This window comes from Micropterus dolomieu, linkage group LG19 (assembly GCF_021292245.1).
Source record: "Micropterus dolomieu isolate WLL.071019.BEF.003 ecotype Adirondacks linkage group LG19, ASM2129224v1, whole genome shotgun sequence".
In the NCBI taxonomy this organism is placed as follows: domain Eukaryota; kingdom Metazoa; phylum Chordata; class Actinopteri; order Centrarchiformes; family Centrarchidae; genus Micropterus; species Micropterus dolomieu.
The window spans coordinates 24,198,098-24,214,808 of NC_060168.1; the positions used below are offsets into that span (position 1 = coordinate 24,198,098).

Below are 16,711 nucleotides of genomic sequence, written 5' to 3' on the forward strand. Positions count from 1 at the left end.
TTGTACAGTAAATATGAAGCTACAGCCAGCAGCTGGTTAGCTTAACTTAGGACAAAGAATGGAAACTGGGTGAAACAGCAAGCATTACACTCTCCAACATTAACAAAATAGACTTACCAGCTAAATAAAGCTAAAGCTCACTGATCAGCATGTTATATCTCATTTGTTTAAAAATGTAAGTGTTAAAACAACACGTTGGGGTTATGTGCTGGACTATTTCTTGGCCACGTGCAGAAACATGTCTTCACCATGAGACTCCAGGAAGTCTTTATGTTAAGCTAAGCTAACCGCCTGCTTGCTGTAGAGTCATATGTAATGTACACACGACTTCCATCTTCTGATAAAACTCATAGCAAATAAAGTAAATAAACATATCTCCCAAAAACTATTACTTCAACAATTCTTTGTACATGGCTCAAAATCCATGCAATGATTTTAAGACACTAGTCAGAATATTTGTGCTCTCCCGTCCCAAGCTGGTCAAGAGGTCAAACTGGAGTCATCTCTGTTGCCGTCACAAAGGTTTTTCTTTCTACATCACTTTCATGAAACTCAGAGAAACACACATTGCTTAGATTCCTAAGACACTATAGCAAAATATTGTCAACTCCAGGTTAACACAACATACCAACATTAAAGGTGTTATTAGCTTCTATTAGTCTGATGGGTTTCTCTACCTTTTCTAGAGCTCTAATCTGAACCACAGGCACCACATACATCCACCATGACTGCAATGTTTACTACAACTACAAGGCAATTGTTTTCTCTTTCTAAGATCTATGACAGATCTACTGAAAAATATCTGCGTAAAAGTGGAGACATACTTCCAACTATTGAACAGAACATATTTTGCTTTGCTGGCTGTTCTCTTGTCTAATTGGGCCTTCATCCTGTGGGTAGTCCACCAGCTCAGCTTTCACAATCCTCTGAGGAGGTTCAACACGTCAGAGTAGTGGAGGCATGGGAGAGGATGATGAGAGGAGGATGAAGAGTGAGAAGAATGGAGACCAAAGCAAAGTTAGGGTGTGGACAATGAATAAGAATGGATGAGGGAAGGGTCGTGGAAGTGAGAGAAATGGGGAAAAACAGTAAGAAACAGACCAAAAAAGTGAAGCATGACAATAATGCAGACAGTTAGCTAGCGCAGGAAAACATCCATCTTTGGGCCAAAATGACTGACTTTAACTTTTAAATAAAACATAAAACTATGACCCAAATATCTCACATGAAACTTAAAATGAACCTAAAACTCTATAAATTAGGGCCGTAATTAACAGTTATTGTTAGTATATTAGTTGATAAAAATTCTGAAAATATCATGATGTCCCAAAACACAATGTGATTGTTGTTGCAGCACTAGTTGGCACTACAGTAAATTGTTCACATTTGATAGTATGTCGCTTTCCCATTAATAGCTATGAATACATGATAATGGATAGAGCCAAAGATTAAATAAAAGTTTGCCTGATGTAAATCCCTCATCATTAAAAGTAATCAGTAATTCAGTACACTGATCTAATTTTATGTTGCCACTATAAACCCAAGCTATATTTGTTCCTCTGGATCTTTTAGCCACTTTATCCAAATTTTCTGACCAATATGGAAATCTTTACACCTTTCTGAGCATTCAAAGCTATACTGTAAGCTAAGACTTAAATCTACAATGTAACTTTCTATTGGGGCAGCTGGTAAATTTTATGAATACATAAGATTTTGCTTCAGTGGCGTACATAATGAACCTAATTGTGCAACAGGCCGTTGGACTCTTTGCTACATAACCAAAGACAAACAGACCACATGGCTGAAAAGCAGGCCCTGGTTGGCTGTCTGATTAACGAGCTGCCGAAGCCTGGTGTTGGAGTCAGTGAGTGATCCGTGGCCTCGCTATCTGATCCAACAGACAGAGGACCATGACGGAGAGGGCTGCCAGGCAGATATAATACTGTCAGGGGTTGTGACCCTCATGTTCAGCTCTCTAAAGCTGACAGCTGATAATGAGGCTTCACTAGCCCTATGGCTATACCCAGAGCCGTGAACTGCGCATCTCTATATTCGTGACACAAACGCAGTGTGTCAATGTTTCTCCAATATTATACAACAATAATGTATTTTAATACAGCAGGGGGTTTTTCTAAGTGCACTATATAAAAACTGAAACATTAGTCAATAAACAGAAATTTAGTCTGCAACATTCCCAAGTTCCAGCTTCCTAAATGTGAGGATTTTGTTGCTTTTCTCTGTTTTATATCATTTTAAACTGAATATCTTCAGGTTATGGTCTGTTACTCGGACAAAACAAAACATTTAAAAAGGTGTCACTTGGCCTCTGGGAATCTTTTAGCATTTAAAAAAAATATTTTCTGACATTTGTAGAGCAAACAATAACTGATGGAGAAAATAATGTAAGATTAATTGATAGTGGAAATAATACCTATATACATAATACAAATCAGTAGTCATTCAGTATGTACTGAATGTGTTAAAAATTGGTAAATAGAATAAAATAGAAAATTGCTTTTCCTGATTTAAAGCCATTTCTGGAGTGTCCTGATATCATTATGCTTTGAGATTTCTGGAAACATCTTTTTTTTGTTGAAATACTGTTGACACAAGTATTCTGTGTACTTTTTGTCCCCACACAAGCACAATATATCAGGATTATCAACATAAGGAACGTGTTTTTTTTTTTTAGTAGCAGTACTTAATATTGATTTTGTAAATGTTTCTTCATCGCCTCCATGTTAAAAGTAATTTCTGCACCACTGGTGTCATGGTAATGTAATGTGACACCATGCATCATCTAACGCTTGGCTGTTTTATATTTTCTGTTTACTTAAAGGGCCATGTATTAGTGGAAAAAATGGCTTATGACTGTTGTTACAGTCTGTAAATTGTTTCTTTGCCCCACACTGATGCAAAAATAAGTTTGTCAGTGATTATCTTACTGCATATTACTCAGTGATTAAATAAATCTATGTCATAACCATTTAAGGTTTTATGTCAAGTACTTAAAAATATTAAAAATAAAATATGTGATATGTGTCACAGCAATCCTTTTGAATTTATTTTGGATAAATTGTTATATTAATTAATTAGATTAATCAATTAAAAAATTATTGTTAGATACGGCCCTAGTGGCCACCATAATGAGGTCACTGCTTTACTGTTACAATTGTATTTTTCTTAGGAAACTGCATCAGAAGTTTGTATATATACAGATCTAAAAAGCCCTTCACAATGTCAAGTTTTATGTGTTTCTGTCAACTAGTCTTAGCCCCATTCAATGAGGAGCAAATTGGATCTAGCCTCTCACCCTGCTTGATTAGCCTGGATTAAAGCACTTTGCTTTATTGACAGAGCTATCAAGGGAGGGGAGGAAGACGAAAGTAGATGGACAGCTCCATTAGTCGACGGTCATTTTCAGCTAGTCAGCAGCAGTGTTGGTGATGGGAGAGGGGCTTGAGAATTTGGCTAGTCCTTCCCTTACATGCTCTCCCTTCTCTGGGGGGCCTGACCTCTCTGTAGCACCCAGGCTCATCAACCACTACCCAGCCAGTGTGGCTCCAACCGGTCATATCAGACCCAGGATTAATGCCTCTGGGGGAGGTGACCTTGTAAATCCTACAGCTGCCACCGCTGGACACCTTGTTCTGGCTGGCAAGTTGAGAGCCTGTTTTGGCCCAAAACGGTGGGAGATAAACCAAATAAATCAGACAGCCAATCCTAACCTCCTACAACTGCCTACCTTTAACCTCTGACTTCACGCGTTAATGTGGTCAATGTGGGTCTATTTACAGATGGGCAATGTCAGTGGCAGGTAGACCATCACAGGAGGCAGACGTAACAAACTCATGTTTACACAAACTCCATTACAGTGTGTGGTGACCTCCTTTGACCTAACACACTCACTGTGACCTCCCTTAAGTCCAGGCATAACATTACACATAATGCTTAGAGAGAGGAACTCGGAAAAAAATCACCAGCTACTTTCACCCTTCCCAATCAATAATAAATTTAAGAGCAGAGTGATCCCTCAACAGAGGCTGGTTAAGCAGAGAAAAATAAGTATACATTTTTGATCCTAGTTTGAAGCAAATAAGCCATTTAATATGTGGCTGAAGAGGCAGCTGCATAGAAACGGTGATGAAATTTGAGAGAAAAACCTTGATGGCATTATGGCTCACCTGGGACTGCTCTATTTCTGCTTTGTTTAACTTTACACCAAGAATCTCAGCAGCCACTCTCTGGAAACAAAGGTACACCTGGAGAAAGAGATAACAAAAAAGTAAGACATGGTAATTCTTCTCAAAGTCCTTCTGTACTCCACAGTTTTATCATGACTTGGTGAATCGGCTTGTACTAACCGAGTCCCCCGACTTGGCCGATACAAACTGACTGATGAGGCCGTTCTCTTGGCAGAAACGCTGGTGTTTGTCAGCCTTCACTGTCCTCATGTGCTCCAGGTCAACTGTGGATGAAACCAGTGTGGCATGTAAGAAAACGTACAAAAAATAGATAGATGGATTTATACAGTGGTAATACAGCCCTCTCGCAGGGTTAACTGTCACATATCTGAACATAAACAGAAAAGATAACTGTTTACACTTGAGTTAAGATGGAAGGGGATCTGCCTAGTGTAGTGCACATAAATGCACGTGAAAACAAAGCATAATTCAGTTGTTATGTTGCTTTCAAACCGCTCAATTACTGCTCAATTCAGTAGCTCCAAGCTTCAATTCCCAGCTGGTATTAAAGTTTGATGCGACACATTCCTCAATGTAAACCTACTACAGTTATACCCCGAAGCTATGAACCTCTGTTTGACCCGAAACAGACAAACCAGCCCAGCTGTGGAGAAATGCTTTAGAAACAATACATGGATGACCAAAGTCTTCAGGCTACACTCACAGTGAGAGTGTAAATGGAGAAAACGGTTTGACTTATTGTGCCGGGCCTTTAAGGTGGGCACCCTGGCCCAAGAACTGGGGCTGTCACCTTCACGCTGATTTACTGTAAGCACACAATGACAGCGCCTTCCTTTTTAGCTATTGTGATGTGCATTTGACTCCTGTGCAGCGATACTGGGTGCTTTGCTTCTCTCCTTCCTCACTATGGGGTCATGCTAGGGTCGATAAGGAAGGTCACCTGGGGGTCTTGCTGGTGAAAGCAATAGCTACGCTCTTTATTTCTGGCTTTGTGCGGAAAGGCGGCCACGCCCGGTATCTGGTGCATAGATGACTATGGTAGCTGGAGGAGGTCAGGCTACTGTACGGTGTTGCATTTCTCTCATCCCCCCGAGTTTCACTCTTTGTGTGAGGTTTCATTGAAGTTGTCAAGGATTTACCCCGTTCACATGCCCCTTTGTATGCGTGTGTATGTGTGTGTGCGCGAGTGTGAGGAAGGGAAGGAGGGCTGATAAAGCCAGAAGCATAGAAAGAGAGAGACAGATACATAGAGAGGAAGAAATGTAAACACTGCGCTAATCCTGTATTATTAATATCTCAGTAAGTCATATGACCCAAAAATGTTAAAGGCCAATCCACAGCGACCAGAAAATACATTTGGAAAGAATCATTTTAGACTAAAACGAATATTATCATCATCATAAGTGACATATAAACACAAACCTTTCTGGGCAAGGGCAGACACTTTTACAACTACTCAATGTCCAGGGCAGACTGTCATGTCTCGGCCCGTGAATAAACATAGCTGTCTCATAGGCGTCAGCAGGTTATTAATTCCAGTCATTAACAGCGGAGGTACCCAGCATGCTACTAGAAGTAAACACTGCTAATCCTTTGGATCCTGCACACTTGGGAAAGGTTATCAATCATGTGTCACAGTCAGATTAGCCAACGTTAACATAGTGACTCAGGAGCTAAGGAAGGCACGTTACTGTAAGAAAGAAAAAAGATGTACAAGTGAGTGAGATGAGGAATCCTGCCTGTGGGCATGAGGCATCAAGGGCAGGGGAAATTTAGTACTAGGCCGCAGGGAAAATACAAATAACAGCAATAAAACTAAAAGTGGCAAAATGTAAGCGTGCTTGCTTACATTAAAATGTGCAGGTGCAGACCCTGTAAACAAGTTAATAGTGATAATGCTAATTGTTTGCATGTGAGATGTTGTATGGCAGTTTAAGTTGAAACACTTAAAGCAGTTAAAGTGTCAGTCGAAGCAATGAAAGAATGAAGTGTCTGTTGAAGTGTACTTAAAAATGTCTTACTTAAAAGGCTTTTGGCATTTTAGTTTCCAGTTCAAGCACTGCAGGCAGTTGACTTTTCAGTTTAAAAACACAGAAAGATGATGAATTTTCAGTGTACAAATGTCAAATTACTTGTAAACAGTGAAGGCATTTGAAATTTCAGTTAAAGTTAAAGCGCCAGAGATGTACAACAAGCTGCCGAAGCCTGGTGCACTGTAAATAATTGTCAGTTGTTACGTAAGCAGTGACAGCATTTGAAATATCACTTAAAGAGTAAAAATGTATTGAAGTGTCAGTTGATGTGTAGCAGCTGCAGATTTAGTTACTAGCTGCCTTCCATCTCTAATCCAATCTCCATCTTCCAAATTTTCCATTTTCTTCTGAACATTTTATGGTTAAAGTGCGCAGAAAAAAAACCCTGAAACAATTCCATGACAACTTAGCAAACTTTAAGATCATACGATATGAATGAAAGCCCCAGAACATCTACTAAATGGACCTTGTGGTGAGGTTACTTTGTCAACATATTCTGCTGGAAAACTACACTAAAATGCATAAAAAGACAATCCCCAATTTTTTGCACGTTCTCGGTACAGTTCATGACTTTGAAAGCAGCTCCTTTTAGTCACAACATAATAATGTAGGTGGGCCCACATTCTCACACATAAGAATTTTGCAGCATGTGGCATCTGTCTGTGTACTGAATACAAGACTAATCCCACAGTTTTAGTGTTTTGCTCCATTTTTCTCCCTAATGTACCCATTTCTACTTATCAGTTCAAAACAATCTTCCTCAGATGATCTGGTTTCCCTCTATTTCTGTCAAACTGTACATCAGCTTAACAACCCCTAGGAAGTGACTGCAAACACGAAATAAACTGTTTAGGCCTCCAAGCACATAAGAGATAGCGGAGGGGATCATCACTCGTCAAGAGCGATGGCCCTCCCTCGCTCTGGTCACCGTCAGTGTTTATTTAAAAGGTCTGCCTGTCATTGCAGTGAATTACAAGACAACAGTTCAGATTAATATCTGATGGATAAATCGGGCTTTTACCGTAAATAACTGGTTTGTTATTGCGGTGACCTATTACATAAATGGGAACACAACCAAATGAGAAGAAAATATGGATGTTCCTCTCCACAAGTCATTGCTTGTGGTGATGTCAGCTTAGCTCCTTCATGGAAAGAATCCTCTCACTGGCAGACCTGATTATCCTGAAACCAGACAGACTTGGAGAGTTTTGTATGTCAGTAAAAAAACTGAAATTAGTAAGGCGGTTAGATTTTCGTGGATCTGCCTAGAGCATGCTTTTAAACCAATACGTTTGATTTGTCAACTTCCCTGAAAAGAAGATGACTTATAGTGAGTCCATGAGTGTGTTTACATGCACTCAAGTATTCTGGTTATGATCAGGTTTATGGAGCATCCCACTTGTGTGTTGCGCATGTAAACATCTTATCCAGGTTTTGATATGCTAGCATCAGAGTACTCTGATGGAAACCAAGATACTTTGGCATGTAAACACCTTTTGAAGGTTTCTGCACATTCTCTGTATGGAAGAAATTAGATGTTGAGGAATTAAGACACACCTGCACACACATGATCAGAAACCTGGATTCTGTTAAACCACACCTCGTCATATCCCAAATAAGCCGGGGTAAGACTCAAAACTGGGACACTAATGTGCTTGTATATGTACTCTTTGTAACTTTTGAAGGAAAAAATAACATTATTTGTCTTAAAAATGGAAATAGCAAACTTTAGCTAGATATTGCTTTGACAATAAGAAGCAATTTTTCACAATTAAGAAGCATTGCTGCAAAAGATGTTCTCGTGGTTTTATTTTAGAGGCACAATCACTTTAGAGGAAGTGATTGTGTGAGTAATTGTAGCTGTCATGACTGAGGTCCATTTCAGCACCAGCCGTTATCAATTTAATTATTTTTTATTTTTCTGCTATCAAAGCAATCTGGCCGCAGGCCACATATTATTGTTGTCAGGCCAGTTCTGGCCCGCAGGCCGCCTATTGCTGACCACTGGTATAGGAATATGTAAGTTCTACAGCTGAGAAAAAGAAGTTCCAAAGGACACTGCTGTCTGACGGCAAGGTAAAGAGCTGAAAATATTAAAACACACAGTGTACACTTTTTTAGGTGGCTAAAATATGTTTTGCTACTGACCCTGTCCACAGCAGTGCATTGCTTAGCTTGACCTCTGTTTCTCCAAACTGGGGACGAGCCAAGTACCTCATTCAACCCCACTTTAAAATACCCTGACCTATCCCTTTAAGTCAGGTACAGAAACAGACCTAACTTCATATGTTTTTTAAAAAACTGCCACTGTGGCCACTAGTGACATTTACATGATAATGCTAAAACATAGCATAACAGTAACGCAAGTAGGATTTTTTTTTTTTTAAATACGGCAGCAAAATTATGGGTTTATAATAATTATAATTATTTCAGTATAGGACAGTACCTACCTAACATTGTCCACAATAAGCTACTGGTTTTATTGATGAATAAAAGATTTGTGTTATTTCTTCTTTAAAGAGTTACACACTCTAAAAGTGAAAATTCACACTAGAACCAAAACATTACTGGCAGTGTCCTTTTTGCATTTCCAGACACGCTGTATTATTGCTCTCATTGATACAGTAACAAGTCAAATGTGGGCAAAATGAGAATTCAAGGATGAGTTTTTCTTTTAGAGTTCACCAACACATGTTGCCAAGATAAAACAACAAGCAGCCTGAAACCCTACACTGCACTGTGTGATCCTCAGTGGGCTTTTTAAAACCATGCTGTAATAACAGAGACACCTACTTACTGTTCTACCGAGTCAGCTGCTGGGGACCAATTGGAACAGTTTACTCAGCGAGCAACAGCCAGAGAATAAGCTTGACATAACACAGTTAATTGCCGGCAGCCTCATTTTAAACTAAACAGCAGTTGGTGCAGCGGGGAGTTTGAGGGCCGAGGGTGGAATGTGTGAGCTGTGTGTGTGTGTGTCGTAGTAATGGTGCTGGGGCGTGTGTGTTGTCAGAAACTTGGGGCTCTGAGGGGTCATATCACATTAAGTGAAAGTTACAGGGTTGAGCCTAATCAACCCCAGGGGAGAACCTATCACTTCCAACATTACCTCACACTATGCCTTTAAGACCCTGTTAAGAGGGTTTGCCTCAGTTTCCCCGCAATGATGACCATGAACCAATTCAGACTGTATAGTAAGGGCAAGGATTATCAAACCAAGTCCTACTCCTAACTGAATGACTTACAACTGTCTGAGCACATTGTTCACCACTGGCACCACTAAGTAAAAAAACAGAACTGCAGCTCTGACATTCAATGGGCTTTTGTGAGTTTCTGCTGCTACGCTCTGCTTTAAAAGTCAAATGGCATAAGAACAGTGCTGTCAGTCCTGTACATGAATGCAGCAGCAAAATGTCCTCAAATGCTGGCTTAATTATAGCACATCTATGTCCATACATCGCCAGAGTCATTGGTATATATTTTTAATCTATAAAGCCATTCTGAGCAAACATCTCTGCAAACTCTGAGAGATCATCTTGCAACCATTATCTCAGATCACAAGACATAATTTGCTGTTTATCCCCAATGCACAGTCTAAGATGGGAAAGAAGGCCTTCATGTTTTCTGCACCAGCAAATACAGTAGTCTGCAAATTTAATTGAGGAATTTGAGATCTCTAGCTGATCTAAATACTCTTGTAAATGCTATGGTATAGAAAATGACTCCTTTATTGATTGTTTTTGTTCTTAGCTCATTTTAGTCAAGTATTTATTTATGAATCTGTAAAATAAATGTGAATTTCAAATCAAATGTTTTGTATAATGTTGCCAAAATAAAATGTTGCAAAAGAATTGTCATTGTACACAAGCATGGTTTTGTTTACATTCAGTGTTTGTCATCTATACATTATATGCATCCTTTAGGACTTTCAAATATGGTGAATGCCTTTCCTTCCTATAACATTTGCAAAACCGTTTTGAATATTTGACAACCTGCACTGTTTGTCAATTTGAGGCTCTCTTCCTTTATCAGCGCACTGCCACCTTTTAAGGCACTTTACTGTCACCAACTCTTGACATGCAGTCACACTCCCCTTACATTGTGCCTGAGCTTGCATCACTAATATGTGTCCTCATGCGTGTTAGTAGAGCACAAGATACAAACACTACGATGACCCGTCCGTCAAACCAATGCTCACCAGTGCCACTAGTGGCCACACACTCCACAGGGTAACTTTAAAAGTCACCCACGTTACAGTAAAGCATTCAGTCAAAATATGCTGTGTAACATATTTCTCAGTGTAGTTAGTACAAAACAGTCTTACAAAACAGTGTCATATATCCCACTACCAACCTGAACTACAAATAAAATGCTACAAAAAATTAAAATTTATCATCTAAAGTCATTATTAAACTGCAGGAGTCTAGAAAAGCAGCAGAATTATTTTCCCTCAAAGTCTGATTGCGAACAGAAAAGATTAATTGCAAGTGACATTTTATTTACCCTAAAATTTTCTGGTACAAGATACAGGGGAACCTTTACTAGCTTAAAAAGTCTGTAAAAGTATAATGAATCATTCTTTGTGATGCCTGATTGAATTAGACATTGATTTAACTTTCGCAGCACAAGTGCCTAGTAAAACAAAATGACTAGTGGAGTTTATGTGAAGCATTTAAATGATTGGGTCCAACTGGTTTACATGACATGGAGAGAGCTCATAAAACAGAGCGTTGTGAAATATGAAGGACGTGATAATTCTCTATCTGTATTAAAATATGGACAAAATAATGCAAACTTTTCTGAAATACATTATCATACAGAAGCGTCACAGAGAAGGTTGTGTTTTCTTTAGTTTTAAGACACTATGCAGTCATTCAGAAGTCACGTAACTATGCACTATTAGACCTTAACAGTGTATGTATTGTTGACAGGAGGCAATGTTTCTTTTCGGAGAATTGGAGCATCTAAATTTAATGCGAAAGTACCTGAAACTGAAAATGATTGTTATATTACAGTTTAACAGACGCTTACAATTGAGGAAATTATGATTCATGCATCAGTACAGCTGCATTATATTCCAGCGATCTGTAGCAAATTTTGTAAGGCTATTGATGACATTGGAAACTGTGTAACTGGATCTATCAGAATAAAGATTGTGGAGGAATAATTAGAAATATTCTGCATTTTAAAGCTTGAATGCAAGTTAATAATACTATCATGACTTTTCTGAGTGAGTACAGACAGATGAAGTGCTGTTAGTAGCCTGGTGTTGTCAAGGTGAGCGGGGCCCGTGCAGGAGTCCTGGGGGGGATCTTGACAGAGACAGAGCGCTCTTTGTGCTGCGGCGCCCCTGCCTCGGTGGCCTGAAACGGGCCGGGACCGTCAAGGGACTCGCTTTCCACTAGGTCAGAAGTGTTCTGTCGACAGCTCATTGATCACAGCTCATCTTGTCATTTGATCGTTCTTCATGGAACAATATGCAGACACACACACACGTGCAAACACGCACTGTCATATGCGCACACACACACATTCACACTTTAAAACATAATCAGATCCTCCACAGCGGATAGTAAAACAATGTGGTCTTCCTCCCTGGTCAGGGAATGTAAAACAGAGAGTGTCCAGCAGTAGCTCTACAGGTAGGAGGAGAGCTGGAGTGCCCAGGCTGTCGCTGCTACAGTTAAACATGGGGCCGGAGGCCTTGCAGGCTAGGTTAACAGGCTCAGAGGACTCGTGAAAAGTGAACAAAAGGCCCAGTTCTGAGCCGACCGCACAAGATGCTGCCCAGGGTTTCACTGGCCATGTCCTCCAGGCTCTCCTGTCGCTGTTAAACTAAGTGGTCTTTTATGGGCGAGCTGTATTACATGCCTCTGTGAGCCGGCAGCGTAACTATGAACTGCAATAATTATACAGAGCACAGGGGAGCCTTCATAATTGTACGCATCGCATCACTATAAGTCTATTCATAATTATAAAGTCTTCCTATGAGCAATGACGCGTTGGACGGGCCTACATATTCAACTTTAAGCCACAGCAGTGAACTGTTAACATGGAAAAGTGTGTTCTGCTCACGACTGCCTGAGCAAACATTGACCCAAGTTAAAACCTGAGGCAGTAGCAGGGTGCAAACACAGTGATGTAATATCTCACACCACCAAAAAAGTAGATTTAGCAAAAAAAAGGAGGGGAAAACTATGTTGATATTTCACATACATTTATAATATATGCCTGTGGATCCAGATCAATCGGTTATTTACCCAACCCTGTGTCAGCAAGGCCCCTTCCAGGAATTCCTCCATATCAATGTTGTGGAGCAGCGGAGAAATAAAGTACAGCCTGAGCGTGATGAGGGTTCCAGGCTGCACTCAGGTCAGGTGGCTAAGCTGTGCTGTGCAACTCAAATGGCCCATGACTTACCACACAAGAAGGTATGCGAAGACTGATCATCTACTGCATGTGCAACAATATTTGCTTTATGGATGGCTAAAATGAATGAGGACTTTCCATGTTTCGACAGGCATGAGAGTCAAGAGAGATGAGTGTGGGGACCAGAGCTGGGTCAAACAGTTGCTACAATTAAATGTTAGCATTTAGTTCATTTAGCATCAGGGCACTGGATTGGCACTCGTTGCATTGCTCTATGTGGGACAGACCACCTATCAGCCACCTGAGTAGGCTTAAATAAACAAAAATGAAGAAAAAGTATTTCTTCATCACTGCTGGACACATGTCTCAGCAGCTGTGATTTTACACCAACTTATCAGCTGCAGTATAATACAGCTGTAATTTTTCAATCATCCCTGCGTATCCTTGTTGTAACCTGAATTTCCAATCTTTCCAGACTTAAATAAAGATAGCAGGCTACAGTCAGTGCGGTTACTGAGACAATTTGATACACACATCTGTTCTGACCCTTTACCTTTAATAAAATCCAAAGAGAAACAGGAAACACTGGATTTGCAGTAAACTGTAAACATTCCAGATCTTTATCCAACCATACGCAGTGCCTCACTCGCTCTATATACTGTATATATAATGTTTTACAGCGTCGAACCTGTGGTCGCACTACCCACAGTGCAAAACAGACACTGCTGACGTGTTCATCCCTTCTATCTGGGGAGGGGTGAGGGTGCTGGGTAAGAGTACTGGGCTTTTGTCCCACCACATGTCTATTGTGGCTAAACCTTTCCCTTGGGGGCAATTAGGACCTTTTAGTTTGTTGTAAGAGGACCTAAGTATGAGTGGGTTGAGCCAGGAAAAACATTTTTGAGCTAAACCAAAAACAGAAGCGCATTGAGCTCCTCTGCACTCCTGGACTTCTGAGCATCTCTCTATTAAGAAATGTGCAGGCCTGCACTAAACAGACAGGAACTGTGGCAGCTTTACAGGGGCAGCGAGGTGATGGGGGGTGAGAGAGCTGGGGAGGGGGAAGGCTTCAACTTCAACCTGAGACCTTGCCAAGAGGCCAAACAACTCAAGACCAACAATGTTGGTGGCAAGGTCACGCTTCATGAGAATGAAGAGTTAGGGGAGATCCATGTATCGCTTTAACTTTCACACGGCTGAATGGAAAACCGGGGAGAGAGAAGTGCGACGGGAAAGGGAATACAGCGAGATCTGCCGTAGCGTGCAGAAAGCAAACACACGCATGTTGTTAAACACAACAGAGACAAGGAGCCAATGAAAAGACATTACTGTAAGTAAAAGCAGCTACAGCAGAATTGTTAGCCTACACATGTGAGAGATAAGTTTTAAGAGTTGGCCTAAGTGCTTGATTCAAGGAGTTAATGTTTGCATAGAGATGAAAATGAATGTGCAAGTGTGTTTTAGAGATGGACGCAAGATAGGGACTTAGAGAAGAAAGAAAGGATAAAAAAGAAACAGAGCAGAAGAGAAAGACAGGTAAGATGTAATTGAGTGTACAAAATCTCTTCATGCGGGGACCTTATCTCCCTACAGAAAGGAACGTTTCCCATAGCAGGCCTGAGTGGATCAGCAGTGAACAGTGTTAGAACCTCTGAGCAAAAAGCCATGAGTGATGAGGAGGGGTTAAGAGAACTGAACCCATTTAAGTCACCCAAATAAGGGCTGTACAAGCCCATGATGGATGCTCTGGAGTTCCTGAGGGAGAGAGTGCTAGCAATGGGAAGGGTGATGGGTGGGGAGCGAGCAGGGGTCCTGCGATCCACTTAATAAAAACAAATTGGTTTGATAAACGACACTGGCTTAATGTCTACAAAGAAATATGTGTTCTAAGTTGAAACTGTAACACAAGCCATTTTAAAATGGCGATGGTCTCATTCAGTGATAATGTATGTTACAACACATAAAAACGTGCAAAATATGGATTAGGACCTAGGACTTGTGTACCATATTTTTTATATCAGTGACTTCAGACTTCTGATCTAAAAGGCAAACAGTCATGAACAGGCCAAATGCAGCTGTTGTTAAGCAAAGAGCAACAGAATTTATCGTTTGGAGCCCTTTCAAAACACACAGCACTTATTAGTCTACTAAAAATGAAACACTCAAGTGGTGGAGAAGATGACTGAGCAACAAGCCAACAGTTCTCTTGAGAGGTTCCTGTGTACCATACGGTGTTACACTGGACTGCGCTGTAATAAACAGTTATAGTATGTTTAGACAGACCAAGAGTTTAGCATTCTTCCATTACCCATGCGTTCCCAGAAACTCCACAAGTGTGTCGCTTTACCGAATGCACGTTTCCCTGTGAGTGTCTTTGTGTGCATGCAGTTGCATAAATAATTGTGCGCGCATATGTGTGCCCTCAATAAAACATTTCATTGGTTTCCTCTCTGAATTGTTACAAGTGGTGCCATTATTTAACACAAGGCTCTGGGCAGCAGTGTAGAGGGCATGGGGGTGCAGCATACTGGTGCTTAACAAGCACACTTAACCTCAGCCGGCCATGCTAAGCCAAAGAAAGGAAAGGTTGTTCCCCAGCAGTGACATGGCACAGGAGGGTAGTCAGGCCAGCGTAAGGAGAGGAGGGGACAGCATCATTAATGAACCAGTCTGGTCCATGGGCTCAATTACAGCACACTGGGTAAAGAAGACAGTGTTCAAATTAAACTAGAAGACAGGCACGGGGTAATTCAGGAAATTTAAGCTTGATGTATATGGTAGCATATGTACTGTAAGTAACTCAAACAGAGTCGCATTTGAATGTAGCCTCCATGTTGACTCTATGTTAAAAAGACTACTTATAATTACAGGGCTTTTAGTAGATGTAAAAAAAAAAAAAACTTACAGCTGCATATGTATAACTCTTTCTGCTCTAACCAGCAACTACAGTAAGTACTACTATGCACATGACATCTACAGCCAGTGTTCACCTTAAGTTTATCTAAGTGGAAACACTAAAATAATCTGAGTGGTGAAACACCACAATCTCCCCTAAGACAAGCCCTCACAGAGACATAAATCTGTAGTGTTTTTATAAGCTCCTTGTTATGTCTGTACTTCTATTTCAGTTGTCACAAACATGTTGCCTCACTCAGTCCAACATCATGGGAACCATTTAAAAGCTAAACTCCGCTCCCAAAAGAATGCTGTATATTCATATGTTCGACTTATTGTTGATGTTTGCAAAGTGTTGAAGTCGGAGAATAAACAAAAACGCTGCAATACTTAAAAAGGTAAGAAGTTTACAACAAAAAAAGGAAAACAAAAAAGTAGGTGTGTTAGATATTTAGACTAACTCTCTTCAAGCTCCCTGAAAAAAAAAAACGAGTCCATGGGAGGGTTCAGGGATTCATAAAGTCTCGCAAGGTAATTGATTGCTCCTAGCGGGGCAATCTGTGTGGGATTTTGTTTTTCTTTTTTTCAGCCTGTAGGAACAGAAAAAAACACACATGGGCCATTCTCAGGAATAGAGCCATTAAGGGGAGAATGACTGTGCGAGTGTGGGGGTGAGGAGCCTGACAGCGGGATGAACACTACTTAAATATTACAGTACACACACTCACCCATACAACTCAAAACCTAGCCTAAATACAGAGGCGCCCACCGTTAAAGCCGGGGCATTAGGAGATGCAACGGATGCGAAAACAAGAGAATCTGCTCCAGACAGGCGAATTAAACCATGACCTGTGGTCCCCCGTTGAGTAACATTAGCGAGAGCTTCCTGTGTGCAGGCACCACTCTGTTGACCGTTCATCATCGCCCAGGAAGGTGGACAGTCACCATTACACACACACACTGACGCCCCACTTTACAATAACACGGCGGCAGCCATGACTCCACATCTGTCATGAGGATGTTTAAAAAGAGTCATCATTATTAGTCTTTATTTTGGAGATGGGTCGATGGGTGCAGGCTGATAGGAGGAGAGCCTTCTGGTTAACATCGAGTTCTTCTTCTTAACCAACGACTCAGTACAGGAGCGCAGGCTCAGGCTGGAGGGGGCCAGACAGGTACTGACGATGGGGGCGGGGGGGCAGATAGCAG

The 16,711-nt window shown here is 40.8% G+C and overlaps 1 protein-coding gene across 2 annotated transcripts in view; it reads right to left on the reverse strand.

Annotated features, from left to right (window-relative positions):
- The window catches only part of rab28 (RAB28, member RAS oncogene family), a 29,208-nt gene that overhangs the window by 945 nt on the left and 11,552 nt on the right, over nucleotides 1-16,711 (reverse strand). The window contains exons 5-7 of one of the 2 annotated variants that reach the window (XM_046029737.1): nucleotides 4,365-4,468; nucleotides 4,185-4,262; nucleotides 825-926 (exon numbers count right to left, since the gene is read on the reverse strand). In XM_046029737.1, coding sequence (XP_045885693.1) covers nucleotides 831-926; nucleotides 4,185-4,262; nucleotides 4,365-4,468 — 278 coding nt within the window. In that variant the 3' untranslated portion in view covers nucleotides 825-830. The remainder of the gene's footprint in view (nucleotides 1-824; nucleotides 927-4,184; nucleotides 4,263-4,364; nucleotides 4,469-16,711) is intronic. The other variant, XM_046029738.1, reaches the window with a different exon arrangement.